Source organism: Muscardinus avellanarius, assembly GCF_963383645.1.
Source record: "Muscardinus avellanarius genome assembly, chromosome: 16".
In the NCBI taxonomy this organism is placed as follows: Eukaryota; Metazoa; Chordata; class Mammalia; order Rodentia; family Gliridae; genus Muscardinus; species Muscardinus avellanarius.
Genome location: NC_137802.1, coordinates 44323950 through 44343467, shown reverse-complemented (window position 1 = coordinate 44343467; position 19518 = coordinate 44323950). Strand labels below are relative to the sequence as shown.

At 39.1% G+C, this 19518-nt stretch overlaps 1 protein-coding gene across 9 annotated transcripts in view; it reads right to left on the bottom strand.

Annotated features, from left to right (window-relative positions):
- The window catches only part of SPAG9 (sperm associated antigen 9), a gene marked incomplete at both ends in the record, with an annotated part of 158706 nt that overhangs the window by 40598 nt on the left and 98590 nt on the right, over nucleotides 1–19518 (bottom strand). For 6 of the 9 annotated variants that reach the window (XM_080713485.1, XM_080713487.1, XM_080713484.1 and 3 more), the window contains 4 exons: nucleotides 6168–6298; nucleotides 8215–8266; nucleotides 9236–9388; nucleotides 11022–11079. In XM_080713485.1, coding sequence (XP_080569611.1) covers nucleotides 6168–6298; nucleotides 8215–8266; nucleotides 9236–9388; nucleotides 11022–11079 — 394 coding nt within the window. Of the gene's footprint in view, nucleotides 1–6167; nucleotides 6299–8214; nucleotides 8267–9235; nucleotides 9389–11021; nucleotides 11080–11645; nucleotides 11661–12983; nucleotides 12996–19518 lie in introns of all 9 variants that reach the window. The other 3 variants (XM_080713488.1, XM_080713492.1, XM_080713491.1) reach the window with 2 other exon arrangements.

Here is a 19518-nt window from a genome sequence, read left to right as displayed (position 1 = left end):
CTCAATAAGACCATAAGTAAATTCACCATTTCCATGAGAGACTGCCTGGCACAGAGAGAGAGACTTGTGCAGCAAGTGATAAACTCAATAAGACTCACAGGGTGTGAGACTCTGTGGTTCACCCTAATGAAAGTGGGGTTAGAGTTTGCTGTTGGACATGGCAGAAGCACTAATTAGCAGACAGCTCCCAAGGCCAATTAGACAAAGAGGCCTATAGTTCACAGGGTGCAGAGTCCTAGTAGAGCCTTAGGAGATCACTAGAGTCCACATGATTGTGGTATCCAGGGAGAAGTCAGACCAACTCAGCCCTAATGGAGAACGCGAATTCCTATGTATATACTTAGTCTGGTCTCAGCGGCACCCACCACCTACATAGGCGGGAAGACACAAGCTCAGGGTCTGTGGAAAGCGTACAGACCTGTACTTACACTAGATCCAGCTCCAATAATACCCGACAACCGCATAAACTGAGAGGCCTGTTTTGAGAGTTCAGAAATGCAGGCTTGCAGCAAGAGAGACATCGGTGGCATTTGGCACCTGACCGACACCTGCACAGAACCTTGAAGAAATAAAAGAAATAAACAAAGAATCCGACACCCTTAACAGAAATCAGAAAGAAGCTCTAAAGGAAGTGAAGGACGCAATCACTGAAGTGAAAACATCAATACAAACTATAAGCAACATATTATATCACATGGAAAATAGAATCCTGCTCTTAGAAAATGACCACCCCCAAAATGAATGTTTAGTATATAATTTAGAAAAAAATTCAACAGCATGAATTGGATACTGAAGTGATATGGGCCCATTTTTTAAAAACTAATCTAAGAAAAATAGGCATAGAAGAATGAATAGAAGATGAAACCAAAAGGATCAACAACTTTTCAAAATAATATCAAAAAAATTTCCAAACATAGAAAAAGAGGTTGATACACAGATACAGAAAACATATGGACAAGATCAGAGAAAAGGTTCACCATATCACATAATAGTCAAACTGACTAATGTAGAAGCCAAGGACAGTATCTTTTTTTTTTCCTTAGAAGGAGAGAATCATAAAGGCAACAAAAGCAAAGTATCACATGATATTCAGAGTCAAACCAATTAGAATCACTCCAGACTTCACAAACCAAGTCATGAAAGCCAAGAGGGCCTCTAGTAACATATTCTAAACTCTGAAAGAAAACAACGTGCAGTCCAAAATTTAGTACCCGCAAAATTATCTCTCAAATTCAACAGGGAAATAAAAATCTTCCACAATATTACAACCAGGCTTGGTGGCGCATGCTTGTAATCCCAACATTCAAGAGGCTGAGACAAGAGGATCACAGTTTGCAGCCTCAGCTAATTAGTGAGGCCCTTTGCAACTCAGTGAGACCCTGTTTCAAAATAAAGAATACAAGTGTTGGGTGTGGTGGCACACGCTTATAATCCCCGCGCTTGGGAGGCAGAGACAGGAGGATTATGCAGGTTCAAAGCCAGCCACACTGGCTTAAGAGACCCTGTTTCCAAAAATAAAATAGGTCTGGGAATGAGCCCGGAGGTAGAAGGGCTTCCAGAAACCCCAGTACCACCAAAATAAATAAATAAATAAACAAAAAACAAAAAAAAACTAGAATTTTGCCGGGCGTGGTGGCGCACACTTGTAATCCCTGCGCTTGGGAGGCGGAGACAGGAGGATCGCACAGGTTCGAAACCAACCGTGCTGGCTTAAGAGACCCTGTTTCCAAATAAAATGTAAAAATAGGTCTGTGAGTGTAGCCTGGAGGTAGAAGGCCCCTGGGTCCCATCTCCAGTACCACAAAATAATTAAATTCATAAATAATAAAGTTTACAAAACAGGGCTAGGGATGTAGCTTGGAGGTAGAATGCCCCTGGGTTATATCCCCAGTACCCATAAAATAGAAAAAAAAAATCTTCTACAACAAACAGAAGCTGAAAGAATTTATGTCTTCCAAACCAGCACTAGATAAAATAATCAAAGAGATTAACAGCAAAAAAGAAATAAGCAATAAACTCCAAAACCAGAGAAACAATAATTTCTATCAAACAACTAAGCAAAGAACAAACACTACCTTAAAAAGAAGTTAAAACTCAAAATGTCAGGAATTAAAAAGTCACCTCTCGATAATCATGCTGAATATAAAAGGCTTCAACTCTCCAATAAAAAGATATGAGGTGGCAGCCGGGCGTGGTGGCACACGCTTGTAATCCCAGCGGTTGGGAGGCTGAAACAGGAGGATCCCACAGGTTCGAAGCCAGCCTCAGCTACTTAGTGAAGCTCTCAGCAACTTAGTGAGACCCTGTTTCCAAATAAAGTATAAAAATAGGTCTGGGAGTATAGCCCGAAGGTAGAAAAGCCTCTGGGTTCCATCCCCAGTACCACAAAAAAAGAAAAAAAAAAGATATAAGGTGGCAAAATAGTTTAAAAACCAGAATCCATCTATCTGCTGCCTGCAAGAAACATACCTTACAAGTAAAGATAATCACAAACTAAAGGTGAAGGGCTGGAGCAAGGTAAGCTATGACAATGGAACTCAAAGACAAGCAGATGTAGAAACTATGATATCAGACAAACTAGACTTCAAGCCCAAGTTTATCAGAAAGACAAAGTAGGTCATTTTTTACTAGTAAAAGGAACCAGCAAGAGGAAATAATGACAGTCAACATTTATGCCCCAAACATAGGTGAAAATGCTTTCATCAAAAAACTCTTTGTGACATTAAGTCACACAGAGATCCCAATATGACAATACTGGAAGACTTCAACACCCCTCTCACACCACTAGACTGATCTAGACAAAAGTCAGTAAAGATACTTCAGACCTAAAGAACACTGATTTCACCTAACCCAAATTAGAATGGCAATCATTAAAAACACAAACAATAAAAAATGCTGGTGAGCATGAGGAGAATTGGGATCTCTAATACATTGTTGGTGGGACTGTAAATTAGTGCAACTACTCTAGAAAACAGTGGGATCTCTAACACATTGTTGGTGGGAGTGCAAATTAGTCCAACTATTCTGGAAAACAGTATGGAGGATCTATAGAAGAATGGGAATAAACCTACCATATGATCCAGCAATACCACTTCTGGATACTAACCCAAAGGAATGAAAACTAAACTACTAAATGAATGTATGCATATCTATGTTCATAGCTGCACAATTCACAACTGTCAAACTATGGAACCAGCCAAGATGTCCATCAACAGATAAATGGATTTCAAAACTATGGGATATATACACAATGAAATTTTACTCAGCCATAAAGAACAAAGTCACATCACTTGTGGGGAAATAGCTAGAACTGGAGATTATGCTGATTGAGATTAGTCAGTCACAGAAAGTAAAAAAAAAAAAAAAAAAAAAAAAAAAAAAATCAGATGTTCTCCCTAATATGTGGAGGCTAGTATGTGGAGGCTAGGGAGAAAAATGGTCATAGGAGGAACTCTTGATGAAGAATGAGTAACCATGGATGAGCAAATAAGGTGACCTGAGGAAGATGGGAAGGGGGAAGAGAGAACTTCCCTAATATGCATGACATGACATAAATTCACAAACATATCAAAGCCAATCACTAAGCCAAACATGAGCAGGAAGAAGTGGGAGGGAATGGGGTGAGAATTGGGGAAGGGCTAAAGGAGTGATGTATTCATGTATGCTTCTACCATCTTATACCCCATTAAGATGCATGACAACAATACACCAATTTTAAAAAAAGATAGCAATTATCAGAGGTTGGAAGGGGGAGGTAATGGAAGGGCTGGATTTAATCAGTATAATATCACACTTAATCCCATTCATAGTTACAATTAATATATTTTAATAAAAAAAACCCGTGTGATTAAAAGATGTCAATGAAAGATACACTTTGGCCAGGCGTGGTGGCCCACCTTTGTAATCCCCGTACCTGGGAGGCTGAGACAGAAGGATCATGAGTTTTCAGGCTGTATCAGCTACTTAGTGAAGCCCTCCACAACTTAGTAAGACCTTGTTTCAAAATAAAGAATAAAATTCTTTATTGGGCATGGTGGCACACACTTGTAATCCTAGCATTTGGGAGGCTGAGAACAGGAGGATAAAGGTTCAAGTATAGCCTCAGCTACTATTTGTTGAGGCCCTTTGCAACTCAGTGATACCCTATTTAAAAATAAAGACTAAAAAATAGGGCTGGGGGTGTAGCTGGGAGGTAGAATGTCCCTGGGTTCCATCCCCAGTACCACAAAAAATAAATAAATAAGCCTGCCGATGGGTTAGGCCGGTGCCGGGGGCCAGCGAGGCCGGGATCGGAGCCTGCCACAAGGCAAGGCCGGTGCTGGGGCCTCCAAGGCTGGGATTAGAGCCTGCCGAGGGGTAAGGCCGGTGCCGGTCCCAGCGAGGCCAGGATTGGAGCCTGCCGTGGCAAGGCCGGTGCTGGGGGCCGGGATCGGAGCCTGCCGAGGGGTAAGGCCGGTGCCGGTCCCAGCGAGGCCAGGATTGGAGCCTGCCGTGGCAAGGCTGGTGCTGGGGGCCGGGATCGGAGCCTGCCGAGGGGTAAGGCCAGTGGCGGGGCCAGCGAGGCCGGGATTGGAGCCTGCCATGAGGCAAGGCCGCTACTGAGGCCTCCGAGGCTAGGATCGGAGTCTGCCAAGGGGTTAGACCGGTGCCGGGGCCAGTGAGGCCAGGATTGGATCCTGCCACGAGGCAAGGCTGATGCTGGGGCTTCTGAGGCCGGGATCGGAGCCTGCTGAGGGGTTAGGCCGGTGCCGGGGCCAGCGAGGCGGGGTTTGGAGCCTGCTGTGAGGCAAGGCCAGTGCTGGGGCCCCCAAGCCTGGGATCGGAGCCTGCCGAGGGGTTAGGCTAGTGCGGGGACCAGCGAGGCCAGGATTGAGGCCTCCCATGAGGCAAGGCCGGTGCTGGAGCCAGCAAGGTCAGGATCATTGTCCTCCGGGTAGCCAGGCCTCTACTAGGGACGTCAAGAGTGGGATCGGAACTTGCAATGCGGCATGCACAGAGAAATATCACAGAAAGTAAAAGCCAGATGCTTCCCCTAACTAGCAAAATCTAGGAGGAAAGGGGTAACAGGAGGTCGAGTTGCAGAAAGGGCCCTATAAAGAAGCAATTAAGGTGACCAATCAGAGGGGATGGGATGGGAGAGGATGGAACCTCTTTAAAACTCAGGAGGTACGTAAACAAATGTATCAAAGATAATCACCAATCAAGCATGTGATCGAAGGAGGGGAAGGGAATGGGATGGGGATTGGATGAGGGCTAATTGGACGATGTGTGCTTGTATATCCTCTCAAGTCTTGTATTCCAATGTCATGTATGATTACAATGCATCAATAAAAAACTAAAAAGAAAAAATTTAAAGAAAAGGCTTATCTTATTAAAAATGTTATATGCATGTATATATATTTGCATATATTATATGAACAATGTAATAAATACTTTAGTACAGAAAGTTAAAAAAATAACATAAAATTAAAAAATAAATAAAAAATGAGCTGGGAGTATAGTTCAGAGGTAGAATACTACTGGGTTTCATCCCTAGTACCACGAAAAAAGAAAAAGAAAGAAAGAAAGAAGATACACTTTGGGCATGGTGGTACATGCTTGTAATCCCAGTATCTGGGAGGCTGAGACAGGAGAATCAGAAGTTCTTGGTCAGCCTCAGTTGATTTCTAATTTCTTAGTGAGGCCCTCCATAACTTAGTGAGACCCTGTTTCAAAATTAAAAAAAAAAAAAATAGGGCTTGGGAATAGCTCAGAGGTACAATACCCATAGGTTCAACCCCCAGTACCACACACATAAAATAAATAAATAAATAAAAGATACATTTTGCATGAATAGAAAAGGAGAGAAGGAATTAAGCAAATGAAGTTTTATCTTTTCTTGACATTGTAAAAGTAGTATCAATTTCTTATTCTTTTGAAAAATAACCATGGTTCCTAAGTAATAACAATTTCCTTTTATCCATGGGAGCATCCTGCAATATCCCACAGTGGCCCAAATGACACCCACTCTGATCATTTTCTGTTACTAACCCAATATTACATTAGAAAGTCTCTCCTGATAAACAGAGAAAGTGGACTGGATCCTCAAGGAAGGATTTTAGTTCTGAACAAACATATAAATCTATGAAACAGTAGTAGGAAAACATCAGAGTACTTCTCATACAAACCGAATCATCTCTGTCCATCGAACAGCTTCTTGAAGCTCCATCAGTCTCTCTTTATACTGGTTTCTCTCCATAAGAACACGAGCCATTTCTACTCTAGTAAATCGCTTCCTCTGAGCTGTAGGAATATCACTCTATAATGACAAGATGACAAAAATCATTTTGAGAGCTTACATATGTTTCAGTGCTAATCTCAGAATGAAGAATGTTTTTCAAACATTTCTTAATTTCTAACCTAATAGACAGTTTAAAGATGACCTTATAAAAATAAAAATAAAGTTGGGTATGGTGGCACACACTCGTAATCCCAGTACTTGGGAGGCTGAAACAGTATAATAGCAAGTTCACGGCAAGCCTCAGCTACTTAGTGAGACCTTCAGTAATTTAGTGAAACTCTATTTCAAAACAACCTAAATATCCATTAACAGGAAAATATTCATATAATGGGATATGATATAAAAAACAGTAAAAGCCATACTTTGTAAGGACACACATAATTTAATAAAAATATCTTTTTAAACTTAAGCAAGTGATAAATACAAGATCATGGTTTCATGGTAGGGGATGAACAAAGTATTCAATATTTGGTACTGTTCTAGTTCTTAAATTGTGTGGTAAGCTTATAATATTAATTTATTATGATTTATAACTTAACATATGCTCCTATAATATGTTACATATTTTTTGTATGCATCAAGTAGCATATTAAAAACACAAAGAGACTGAAAGGGAACCAAATAATCATTCTATTCAGAAAACCCATATATCTCAAGTCTGACCTCTGATGTAAAAACACCTGTTGTAAGAATGATAACCTAGGAGCTGAGCATGGTGGTGCACGCTTGTAATCCCAGAATTTGGGAGGCTGAAACAGAAGGATTGTGCAAGTTCAAAGCCACCCTCAGCTACTTAGTGAGGCCCTTTTTCAAAATAAAGAATAAAAAATTGGGCAAGGGGTGTAACTCGGAGGAGGTCAAATGCCCCTGGGTTCCATCTCCAGACCCGCAAAAAAAAAAAAAAAAAAAAAAAAAAAAGAATGATAATCTAGCCAAGTATGGTGGCACACTCCTGTAATCCCAGCTACTTGGGAGACTGAGGCAAGAGGATTCCAAGTTACACTCTAGCCTCAGCAATGTAGTGAGACACTATCTCAAAATAAAAAGGCCTGGTGATGTACCACAGTGGTAAAGTGCTCCTGGGATCAATCCCAATAGGAAAAAGAAGCCAGGCGTGATGGTACAAGCTTGTAATCCCAGCATTTGGGAGGCTGGGACAGATGGATCACAGTTCGAGGACAGCCTCAGTTACTTAGTGAAGCCCTTTGCAATTTAGTGAGACCCTATTTCAAAATAAAGAATTAAAAATAGGGCTGGGAGATATAACTCAGAGGTACAATACCTCTGGGTTCTACTCCCAGTACCACAAAAAAAAAAAAAGAGAGAGAGATAGAGAGAGAGAGAGATTTATGAGTATGCTAAGAAGAGTGGCAAGAAGCTCATATTTATTCTTTGTATTTATGTATGTAGACAGCATTATGGGCGAGGATAGTACTAAAGTTCTAGACTTCTGAACCATACCCCCATCCCTATTTTATTTTTTATTTTGAATCATGGTCTTGCTAACTTGCTGAGGGTCTTACTTAGTGGCTGAGGCTAGGCTTGAACCTATAACTCTTTTGTCTCAGCATTCTAAGTACTGGGATTATAGGTGTACACCATACCCAGCTAAGCTTTCATATTTTTAAATCAAAATAAACATAAAACAACAAAAATACACTCAAAATGTCTCAGATGGCCTTTGAGCTTGAACATGCAAATACAGGTCAGTGCACAGAGCTACAGAAGAAAAAATTGAATACACAGCATGTAGTAACAAAGCTTTGTATCTGGACACCAGGTAGAAGTACGAGCAATACAAGTCATGACCCATAAGCGTCTTCTGATTTTTTTAAAGCTTTATCATGCTATATCCAAAGCTTAATTAGGAACATTTTTCTGAAATAACAAAACACAGTAAGGTAAGGGGAAAAAGTTGAAAATTGTAAACATACATCATCATCATCTTTTGCTTTTTGTCTTGCGTCTTCAGCTTCTGCACGAGCTCTAGTAGGAAAAGAACAAAACATGTTATTTGAACAAATAATGGGAGAGTAGGTGAAGTGTTTCAACTACCACTGAAGTTTTTTTGTTTTTTTTGTTTTTTTTTTTTTGCCAAAAGCGTATTTAGCTGCCTTTAACTTCAAAACTGTCATCAGAGCATTCCTTAAAAATAAAAAACAAAACCAGGTCTTAAAGCTGAGTGAATAAAAGTAATGAATTTTGACGTATCATAAAAGAGAGAGAAGGGAGAGGGACAAGGAGAGGGAAAGAGAGTGTTGTGTGTGTGTGTTTACTGGGGATCAAACCCAGGGGCATTCTATCTCTGAGCTAGACTACCAGCCGATTTTGTTTTGAAACAGGGTTTCACTAGGTTGCTGAGTCTCACTACTTGCTTAAACTGTCCTCAAATCTGTCATCCTCCTGTCTCAGTCTCCCAAGTACTAGGATTACAGGCATGCACCAGCACACCTAGATTAAAGTGTGTGTGTGTGTGTGTGTGTGTGTGTGTGTGTGTGTGTGTGTGTGTGTGTTTGCTGGAGATTGAACCAAGAGGCATTCTAACTCCAAGCTATACCCCAGTCCTATTTTATTTTTTATTTGAAAACAGGGTTAAGTTGTGGTTAGCCTCACTAAGATTCTGAGACTGGCTTTGAACCTGCAATCCTCCTGTCTCAGCCTCCCAAGTAGAGGCTGCAGGTGTACACCACCATGCCTAGCTATGTTTAAACATTTCTAACACTTTTTACATTAAGACAGACACAAAAATGGAAATATCTGGATGGATGGCTGATGAACAAAGGGGCCTACAGGCATGAGAGGCAAAGGGTCAGGGGCACTTTACTCTCTATAGGGAGTTTTTGAACATTCCAGATTTGAAAGAGCTAACCATCTCAGTCTCAGGGTTACAACTATAGCCCTTTGTGGCACCCTGGAAATGACAGTTCAGTTTAAAGGAAAACAGTCAAAACTTACTTCCTGAGCTCTTCTTCTAATTCTTTGTTCTTTTCTTCTAGCTTCAGTTTGGCCTGTTTCACAGCCTCCAATTCCCCTTGCAGCACATCTTTCTCACAGGTCAGTTCATCCACTTTTGCTATCAAATCATTCTTTACTACGTTCAAAGCATTTCTAGGAAACACATATTTTAAGTGTAACACTACAAATCAATATTCTTTTCATATTTCAACTTATTCCTTTGTACACAAAAATAAATATATAATCATAACGCTGAGTAACTGGACACTTCAAGGCATTCTACCCAATGTTGTCTATAGATAAAAGGATATAAAACAACAGCTTAAGTTTTTATTCTTCCCACTTATCAAATAAAGAATGAATAAAACAAGACAGACCACTAACTTAAAAACTCAAAACTAAGTAAGATTAAATGTGTAAACAACATTCTAAGGCTATTATTAGTAGTAAGTTCTGAGGATACACTGCCCAATTAATAAAGTTAAACTACTTATTGAAGTTACCTTTAAGAATCAATTAAAAAAAAAGTCTTAAACTGGAAAGAAACTGAAGAGAAAAAAAATCCAAGATTTATTTCCTTTAGGCATAGTGAGCATAGGACTGCCTTTACGGGTGCATTCTCTCTGTATAAAGATGTTCAAGAGTGGTCTGATACAGCAAACTGACAAGTGGACTCAGTCTGATTTTCTACATGACAAAAGACCTGTTTCATTAAACAATATCCCAACATACATGAGGACTAAGATTCCATGAATTGTACTGAAGAATGTATGAGGAATAATTCTATAGGAGAGGGCTGAGTGTAGATCAAAACATCTTTGTAAAAATATAAGAAAAATCAGGATAAGAAAATAGGTAAATCTTAGCCAGGTGTGGTGATGCACACTTGTAATCCCAGAATTTGGGAGGCTGAGACTAGAGGATCATGGTTTGCGGACAGCCTCAGCTACTTAGTGAGGCCCTCCATAACTTAGCAAGACCCTGTTTCAAAATAAAGCATAAAAAATAGGGCAGGGGGTATAGCTCAGAGGTTGAATACCCCTGGGTTCCATCCCCAGACAACACACATGATATACCCAGAATATTGAGAGAAAAACATGGATAACTATAGAGTAAAAAGGAAATTAAGTCTAGGTTCCTGGGGGGGAAAAAAAAAAAAAAGCAATGGAACCTATCCATTATAGCAACATAGGTCCCAAACTACGTCATGTGTGTAGGGTGGGGTACTTGGGATGGAACCCAGAGGCTTTCTACCTCTGGATTACACTCCCAGACCTATTTTATATTTTATTTGGAAACAGGGTCTCACTAAGTTGCTGAGAGCCTCACTAAGTAGCTGAGGCTGGCTTAGAAGCTGCACGATCCTCCTGTCTCAGCCTTCCAAGTACTGGGATTACGAGCATGTGTCACCACACCCGGCTCCTATTACCTACTTCTGAGGTGAGAGAGAAAGGGATTAGTACTGTGTTAAATTCATAAACTTCCATTGACTTGAACAAGAAGAAAATATATTATCTTCATACATTATCCTTTTTTTTTTTTTTTTGTGGTGGTACTGGGGGTGGAACCCAGAGGCTTTCTACCTCCGGGCTATACTCCCAGACCTTTTTTTTTTAAATATTTTATTTGGAAACAGGGTCTCACTAAGTTGCTGAGAGCCTAAGTAGCTGAGGCTGGCTTTGAACCCGCGTGATCCTCCTGTCTCAGCCTCCCAAGCGCGGGGTTACAAGCATGCGCCACCACGCCCGACATACATTATTTTTCTTTGTTAATATTGCATACTTACTTGGTTTCCAACAGCTGTGTATTTTCTAGAATAAGATTCTCAACTTCACGACCCATTCCTATAAAGAGAAAAATGATAAAGAGCTTGAAAATAAATTTATCAAAATTATATAAGCTATAGTCATAAATTTTATTTTATAAATTTTATCTGTATCCTAAATAAAGTTATTTTGCCTGTAATTTCACTTGACACATTTAGTTTTATGGGTTAGAAAATTTTATTAATCACAAAAATAAATTAAAGATTTTGTTAGCCTTTTTTTTGAGATAAGGTCCTGCTATGTTGTCTAGGCTGGCCTCTAATTTCTGGAGTCTCAAGCGATCCTCAATGCCTCAGCCTCCCAACTAGCTGGAATTACAGGTGCATGCCCCTGTCCCCAGCTCTTGGCCAAGTCTTTATATCTATTAGTCTATATTTTTTTCTCATAGGTGATACTTCAAAAGAATCAAAATATTGCGGCCAAATATTATTAGATGTAGCATTATTTAAGGATAAAAAAGAATACCAATAATGTAGCTCAGAAATTGTTTCCAAATCAAAGCTGATATTCTAGGCTTCTGTCCTAAAAATTAGGTTTTATTAATAAAGAACTGGGACAGAACCCCAAGACAGATGAAACCTTACCAAAGAAATTATGGTCTTAAAGCCCATGCATTCCATGTAAAGCAAAAACAAAGAACAAGAAATGTTTTATGTAAGAAACAGCATGAAAATAGATTATTAATCTAAAAAGTTCTATGCATGATATGAAACATCTGGAACTGCGCGTTATGATTTAGTGCATAATGACAGACCAAAGACAGAAATAAAGATGCTTCCTTCATTCATGAGGATGTCCTCTGTATGCCTAGAAACTGCCTTACCAATTCTTTCTCATAATAAAATTAACTATAATTAGACCAAAAACCCCAAATCTGGGTTGGAGCACTCTGTGTGAGGTCATGGGTTCAGTCCCCAGACACACACACACACACACACACACACACACACACACACACACACACACACCAAACCAATAATACAAAGTTTCCTACAAAATGCTACCTACAAAACAATAATGACCAGCTGCCACTTTAAAATTATGTTTAATATTTTAATCAGTACTATAATAAGGTATGTAGATTATACAATGCAAGATTGAATGTAGTCTTTATGAAAAATAAAGCTGTTTAATTTGATTCTCATAAGAAACTGAAGAAGTAAAACAGTAAATAAGATTGCAAAATGCCAACAAAATAAACAAAAAGCCTCCATAAGCCTGGCGTGGTGGCGCAGGCTTGTAATTCCAACATTCGTGAGGCTGAGACTGGAGGATCGCAGTTCGCGGACAGCTTCAGCTACTGAGAGGCACTCCACGACTTAGTGAGACCCTGTTTCAAAATAAAGAGTAAAAAATAGGGAAGAGGGTGTAGCTCAGAGGTCAAATGCCCCTGGGTTCCATCCCCAAACCTACACACACAAAAAAAGCCTCCATAAAACCTATCATTCACTCATTCTAACAAACAAAACCAACCTAAGTATGCTAAGATTCAATGATGACATATGGAATTATATTTTTTCTTTATGATAATTCTCTTAAGTATCAGAAGAAGTAGCATAGTCAGTCATCTACTCGTGTACTTGCTGCAAACAAGGGGGAAAAAAGGAAATCTAAGTTTACAAATTCCAGCCCCGAAATTATTTTTTTAAGATATTTACTTAAAACACTAATGTCAACCTTTCAATAAAGATATAGAGACGGAAGAGACTGAATTCAGACTGGCTGAAAAAAAGTTTATATCATAACTCTGTTTGCTGTAAATTCACACATACTTATATAAGCATAAAAGCTGAAAATATGTGCATGGCAAAAAAAAAAAGTTGAGCAGGAAAAAATGATGAAAAAGCATCAAAATGAGAAAAGCAGCCAAGAACAGTTGGCTTTAAAAGCAGCAATGTGGAAGTATTTAAAAGCATACACACCAGAATATTCCCCTGGGTAAGCAGCCCAAGAGAAAAATGTAGGAGAATCTCAATTAGATTGTCTTCAGAAAGCTAGAACTAAACTCATTTACTTTAAATTGAAACAATATACAGAAACCATCAGCTAACCAAAGTGATAATACTATAAACAGAAAAAAATGAAATATATACTAATGAGAAGCATATCCTACAATAGTTTCTAAAGCTTACATTAAATTTATACATTCTCAATGAAGTGTTCTCTCAGAATTCAGTGTATACATTTATTTCCCCCCTGGCGGTACTGAGGATTCTACCCCTGAGCTACACTCCTAGCCCTAATTTTTTTTATTCTTTATTTTGAAACAGGGTCTCACTGAATTGCAAAGGGCCTAAGTAGCTGAGGCTGTCTGTGAACCACAATCCTCCTGTCTCAGCCTCCTGAATTTGGGGATTATAAGCGTGTGCTACTATGTCCGGCCAGTGTATACATCTAAGATATAAGACTATCCAAATTTTTCATTTTTAAATGTGTCGCCGGGCATGGTGGCACATGCTTGTAATCCCTGCACTTGGGAGGCGGAGACAAGAGGATTACACAGGTTCGAAGCCAGCCTTGCTGGCTTAAGAGACCCTGTTTCCAAATAAAAATATAAAATAGGTCTGGGAGTGTAGCCCAGAGAAGGGTATCCAGGAAACCCCAGTGCCACCAAATAAATAAATAAAAATAATAAAAAATAAAAAATAAAACAAACTCATTATAAAAATATACAATTTGATGTGGCCTCATCTCTATTTGAGACAAACTAAGCATATACAGATCTAATCTATCTGGAATCTACTAAAAAACTGCATGGTAGTTTTTTAAATTGTGTGTCTCATTTGGATTTTAGCACTGAGTCTCAAGCTAGGTCAACAAACAGGCTTCAGCATTATCTGGTAATCCCTTGAGAAAGCATGCACCATTTTATCTAGTTGTATATATTTTTCCAAAGGTACACTGCTCTCTTTTTAAAATTCTGTAAATAATTTTTAATCCCAAAAGGTGATGAATCACAGCTTTGGAGATGAAACAGAACTGCTATTAACTATTTCACAGTATTATGTGCTTAGCTGCTGTACTATAGGCCAATAGGAGAAAAAGATAGTTATCTTTGCCACACTGAACCTATAGTCTATCTAGGGAGACAGGTACACTAAAAAATTACAGTAAAGTATTAAGAGTGGCATAATAAAATTCAGGAATAAGTAAGGTTTTTATTCAATACTGGAAATAGAACCCAGGGGCTTCTACCTCCGAGGGACACCCCAGCCCTATTTTTTATTCTTTATTTTGAAACAGGGTCTCACTGAGTTGCAAAGGGCCTCACTAAGTAGCTGAGGATCGAACCACGATCCTCTTGTCTCAGCCTCCCAAATGCTGGGATTACAAATATGCACCAACATGCCCAGCTATAAGTAAATTTTAATTAGGGTATCAAAGTAGAATTCCTGGAGGACTGACATTTAAACAGAGGCATGAAGGACAAATATTTACATAAACTTAAAGAGAACAAACAAGACCTGGGAATTGGCTGTGAGGTAACAGAGGATGGAGACGACTTTAGTGGATGGCAAGGCAGTTTGTTCACTGAGACTGTACATGTTGGTGCAAGAACAACCTTTGAGGACAGACAAAAAATATGAAGAGCCCAAGGCACGTCAAATGTAGACCCCTACAAATCACCTCAGGTATGTCTAGTAGGCAGTATAGAAATAAGTCTGTGGTCTAGAGAAAGATTTGCAATGGAGATAAAAACTTATGTTAGAAAATTCAAGAAACAACAAAAGTAAGTATATTTCTCAAACAAAGAAGCATGCCTTGAACAGGAACACTGATACCTGAAAAATGAGCAGAGGAAGCACATTATGTTAAAATTACTGAAAAGAACTATCAGAGAAAGAAAAAGATGCACACAAGTCTGTTATCACAGAAACCCAACAAGGACAGTTTTAAAGACAATTGCTTTGGAGAAGTCATGTAAAATAACTGAGATAGAACCCCTGCATAGAGCATACAAGGCTATTTCAGACACGCTGAGTGTGGGAGAGAATGCCAGGTAGCAGTAGGACAAGGAGAAAGTGAAACTAGGGAAGTCCTGCCAGTTAAACTAACCACACATTTGTTCCCTGATGTTTGGCAAATACCTAGAATAGTATCTAACACAGAGCAGAAATTTCATCAATATTAAAGCATTACTAGAAATGGGAAGACAGTGAGTGATACCTGGGAGACAGTGAAGATACAAGGTCAGAGGAGGGTAGTATTTTTATATAAAAACCCCAATTATGTCTAAAAGATAGAAAAAATAAGTAGAAACAGTAAAGTTGAAAATACATAAGCTAATTCAGAGAAACTCTCAAGAGTCTGATGTATAAAATGTGTGATTTCTAAGTTTTAGACTATAGCTAGAAGGAATGAGTGACTTAAAGTGGAGAAAAGGTCAATGAAAATAAGAAAAGCCCAGGGATAAGACCCCAAACACGATAAAGAACAAATTAAAAGAAACTCCATTTCTTTTAATTAAAATCAGAAAAAGTGATCTAAGTACTGAGTCCATTTATAATGACTAAAAGAAATAAATCCTGGGATAAGAGAAGAGTTTTATAATAATATAGTACCTAAAAAAGTAATTTACAGAATATACTGTCTACTTATCAATCCAAGGCCAAATAAAGAACCTTGGGGGAGCAATTATGTCAGCCTAACTATATTCCCTTTGGTGAGTATTGTCTCAGCTGTTACCACTGAACTGCACAGAAAAGAAGCCAAAGAATAGTACGTTCCTTGGAAACTTACCATCTTATTAAGTAATTTAATATATTAAAATATCTTAATCTGAAATGTTTTAGAGATAAATATATTAATGCCCGAAAAATAGAGAAGATAGTAGTGTATAGTTTGTTTCTTCATTACAGAAAGGAACCAAAGAATAAGAATTTTGCTATTAATTAATTAATTAATTAAGATGCTAGGGATAGAACCCAGAGGCATTCTACCTCTGGACTATACCTGCAGCCCTATTTTTTTTTCCCATTGAAAACAGGGTCTTGCTAAGTTGCTGAGAGCCTCACTAAGTTGCTGAGGCTGATCTCAAATCTGTGATTTTTCTGTTTCAGCCTTCTAAATACAGGGATTACAGGTGTGTGCTACCATGCTCAACTTTATTTATTATGCTTAATTTTTTTTACGTTTAGAAACAACTTGATTTAAGACCACAAGTGCTTCTAAGATCACAAGTATTTCTAAGTACTACCAGGCTTAATTCTTTATAGGTGATAGGTGTGTAGCTGAGTGATAGAGTTCTTGCTTCTTGTGTGTTGGGTCCTGGGTTCAATCCCCAGTACTGCAAAATACATACATATAGTAAACTTTTTACAGGAAAATAATTTTTAGGGCCACCTGCCTCAAAAATTATATTTTCATAACTATGAGGCATCAGAGTGTACAAGTTGTATTAAGAAATACTTTATGAAGCCAGGCATAGTGATGCACACTTGTAATCCCAGCATTTGGGGGGCTGAGACCAGAGAATCACAGTTCAACAGCCGCAGGAACTTAGTGAGGCCCTCCACAACTTAGTGAGACCCTGTTTCAAAATAAAGAATAAAAAATAGGGCAGGGTGTGTAGCTCGGAGGTCAAAGGCCCCTGGGTTCCTTCCCCAGACCCACACACAAAAAAAATACAACAAACAAATAAAAACTTTATGTTGGTTAATACAAAGAAGCAACATGAAGGAATTTTTTTTGGGGGGAGTGAAGGATATATGGTGGTGGCTATATAACTGCATCTGTCAAACTAAAAAAACTGAAAACAAAAATGTGACTTACTGTATGTAAATTTAAGTATAAATTTAAAAAATTTTAAATTCTACTAGCATTTTTGTATTTGTCACTCAGTTTTATCAGGGAATAAGTTGTCAATCAATTGTGTGTGTGTGTGTGTGTGTGTGTGTGTGTGTGTGTGTGTGTGTAGTACAGGGGATGGAACTCAGGGACTTTCTACCTCTGGGCTACACTCCCAGACATATTTATTATTTTATTTGGAAATAGGGTCTCACTAAGTTGCTGAGAGCCTCACTAAGTAGTGAAGCTGGCTTCAAACCTGCACAATCCTCCTGTCTCAGCCTCCCAAGTACTGGGATTACAAGCGTACGCCACCATGCCCAGCTTCAATCAAATATTAATAAAACAAAATTATATTTTCATATACAATTAAAAACTAAAGTGTAAATTTAAATGTAAAAATGGAACTGGGCGTGGTGGCTCAAATTTATAATCCCAGTACTTGGGAGGCTGAGACAGGAGGATCACAGTTTCAAAGTCTGCTTCAGCAATTTAGTGAGGCTCTCAGCAACTTAGCAAGACCCTGTTTCCAGATTAAAAAATACAATAGGTCTGGGTGTATAGCCTAGAGGTAGAAGGGCACTGGGTTTCATCCCCAGTACCACACACACATTAAAAATAATAATATCAGCCGGGGGTGATGGTGCACACTTGTAATCCCCAAGTTTGGGAGGCGGAGACAGTAGGATCGCGCAGGTTCGAAGCCTACCACGCTAGCTGAAGAGACCCTGTTTCCAAATAAAAATATAAAATCGGTCTGGGAGTGTAACCCGGAGTTAGAAGGGTTTCCAGGAACCCCAGTACCAACAAAAAGAAAAAACAACAACAAAACAAAACAAAAACAACAATATTTCTGAGCCTTTTGTAAGAAACTAAATTAATTCAAATCCTTCTAATGTTTTACTTAGAATTCAATGTTGGGATTCTCTTCATGTCTAAGTAGGAATACTGGGGATTGAAGGCAGGGGTATTCTACATCTGAACTATATCCCATGGCCTCCTTTTTTTATTATTTATTTTGAAATAGGGCCTCGCTATTTTGCTGAAGGACAGCTGAGGCTGTCTTTCAACCTGTGATCTTCCTTTAACAGTCTCTCAAGTACTGGGAGATTAAAGGCATATGCCACCCGTCCTGGCAAAATTTATATACTTTTGATCCCTCTTTCTAGACAGATCCTGTCCCCCACCCTACCTGTTTGTTTATAATTCACAATGTCAATGATGTAACTGGCAACCAATAAATTTAAGAAAAATCAATGCAAATATCATCACTCCAACGCTACATTCACAAAAATTGACAAAACACTTCCTTTTAAGAACAATATAGAATGTATTATAATCACATAAAGGCAGAATGATTGATTTGATTGACTGATTTGGGTGCTGGGGATTGCACCTAGGAGCGTTCTACCTCTGAGCTATACCCCTAGCTCCATTATATTTTTTTATTTTGAAAATGGTCTGGGAAACTCTAAATTGCTGAGGCTGGCCTGCAATCCTCCTGTCTCGGCCTCTCAAGGACTGGGGTTATAGGTATGGGCCACAATGCTTGAATTTTTTTTTTTTTCGGTATTGGGGATTGAACCCAGGGGCATTCTACCTCTGAGCTACACCCCTAGCCCTATTTTGAAACAAGGTCTTCTCACTAAGTTATGGAGGGCCTCGCTAAGTAGGTAAGACTGGCTGCAAACCTGTAATTCTCCTGTCTCAGCCTCCCAAGTACTAGGATTACAAGTGTAATCTTTTAAATTTATGTAGATTTCAACTTCTAAAAGATTTTAAATGACAAGAAATTAACCAAAGTTAATTTACATGAGTCAGAATCACTTAATTATTGTAGAAAACAACTTCACGGATCACCTACAGCAGGGACTGGTGAATGCTTCCTATAAAGGGGCAGATGGCAACAGCTGAGGCTGGCTTCAAACTTACGCAATTCTCCTGTCTCAGCCTTCTGAATGCTCGGAATACAAGCGTGTGCCACCATGCCCGGCTTTTTATTACTATTTGTTTTGAAATAGAGTCTTAGGCTGGGCGTGGTGGCGCACACTTGTAATCCCAGCGCTTAAGAGGCTGAGACAGGAGGATTGCACAGGTTCGAAGCCAGCCTCAGCTACTTAATGAGGCTCTCAGAAACTTAGTAAGACCCTGTTTCCAAATAAAATAGAAAATAGGTCTGGGAGTATAGCCTGAGGTAGAAAAGCCCCCGGGTTCCACCCCCAGTACCACCAAAAAAACAAACAAACAAACAAACAAACAAACACTGAGGCTAATTTCAAACCTGTGATCCTCCTGTCTCAGTCTCCCAAGTACTGGGATTACAAGCGTGCGCCACCACACTCAACTTGTAGTATTTTCATACTACATGTTTAATAACTTTTTTGGTGGGAGGAGGGTAACTAAGGATTGAACTCAGGGCCTCTGAGTTATATTCCTAGCCCAACACAAATTTTAAAATTATTATATTTTAGCCGGGCATGGTGGTGCACGCTTGTAATCCCCGTGCTTGGGAGGCAGAGACAGGAGGATCACACTGGTTCGAAGCTGGCTTAAGAGACCCTGTTTCCAAATAAAAAGTATAAAATAGGTCTGGAAGTGTAGCCCAGAGGTAGAAGGGTTTCCAGGAACCCCAGTACCACCAAAAATAAATAAATAAAATAAAATAAAATA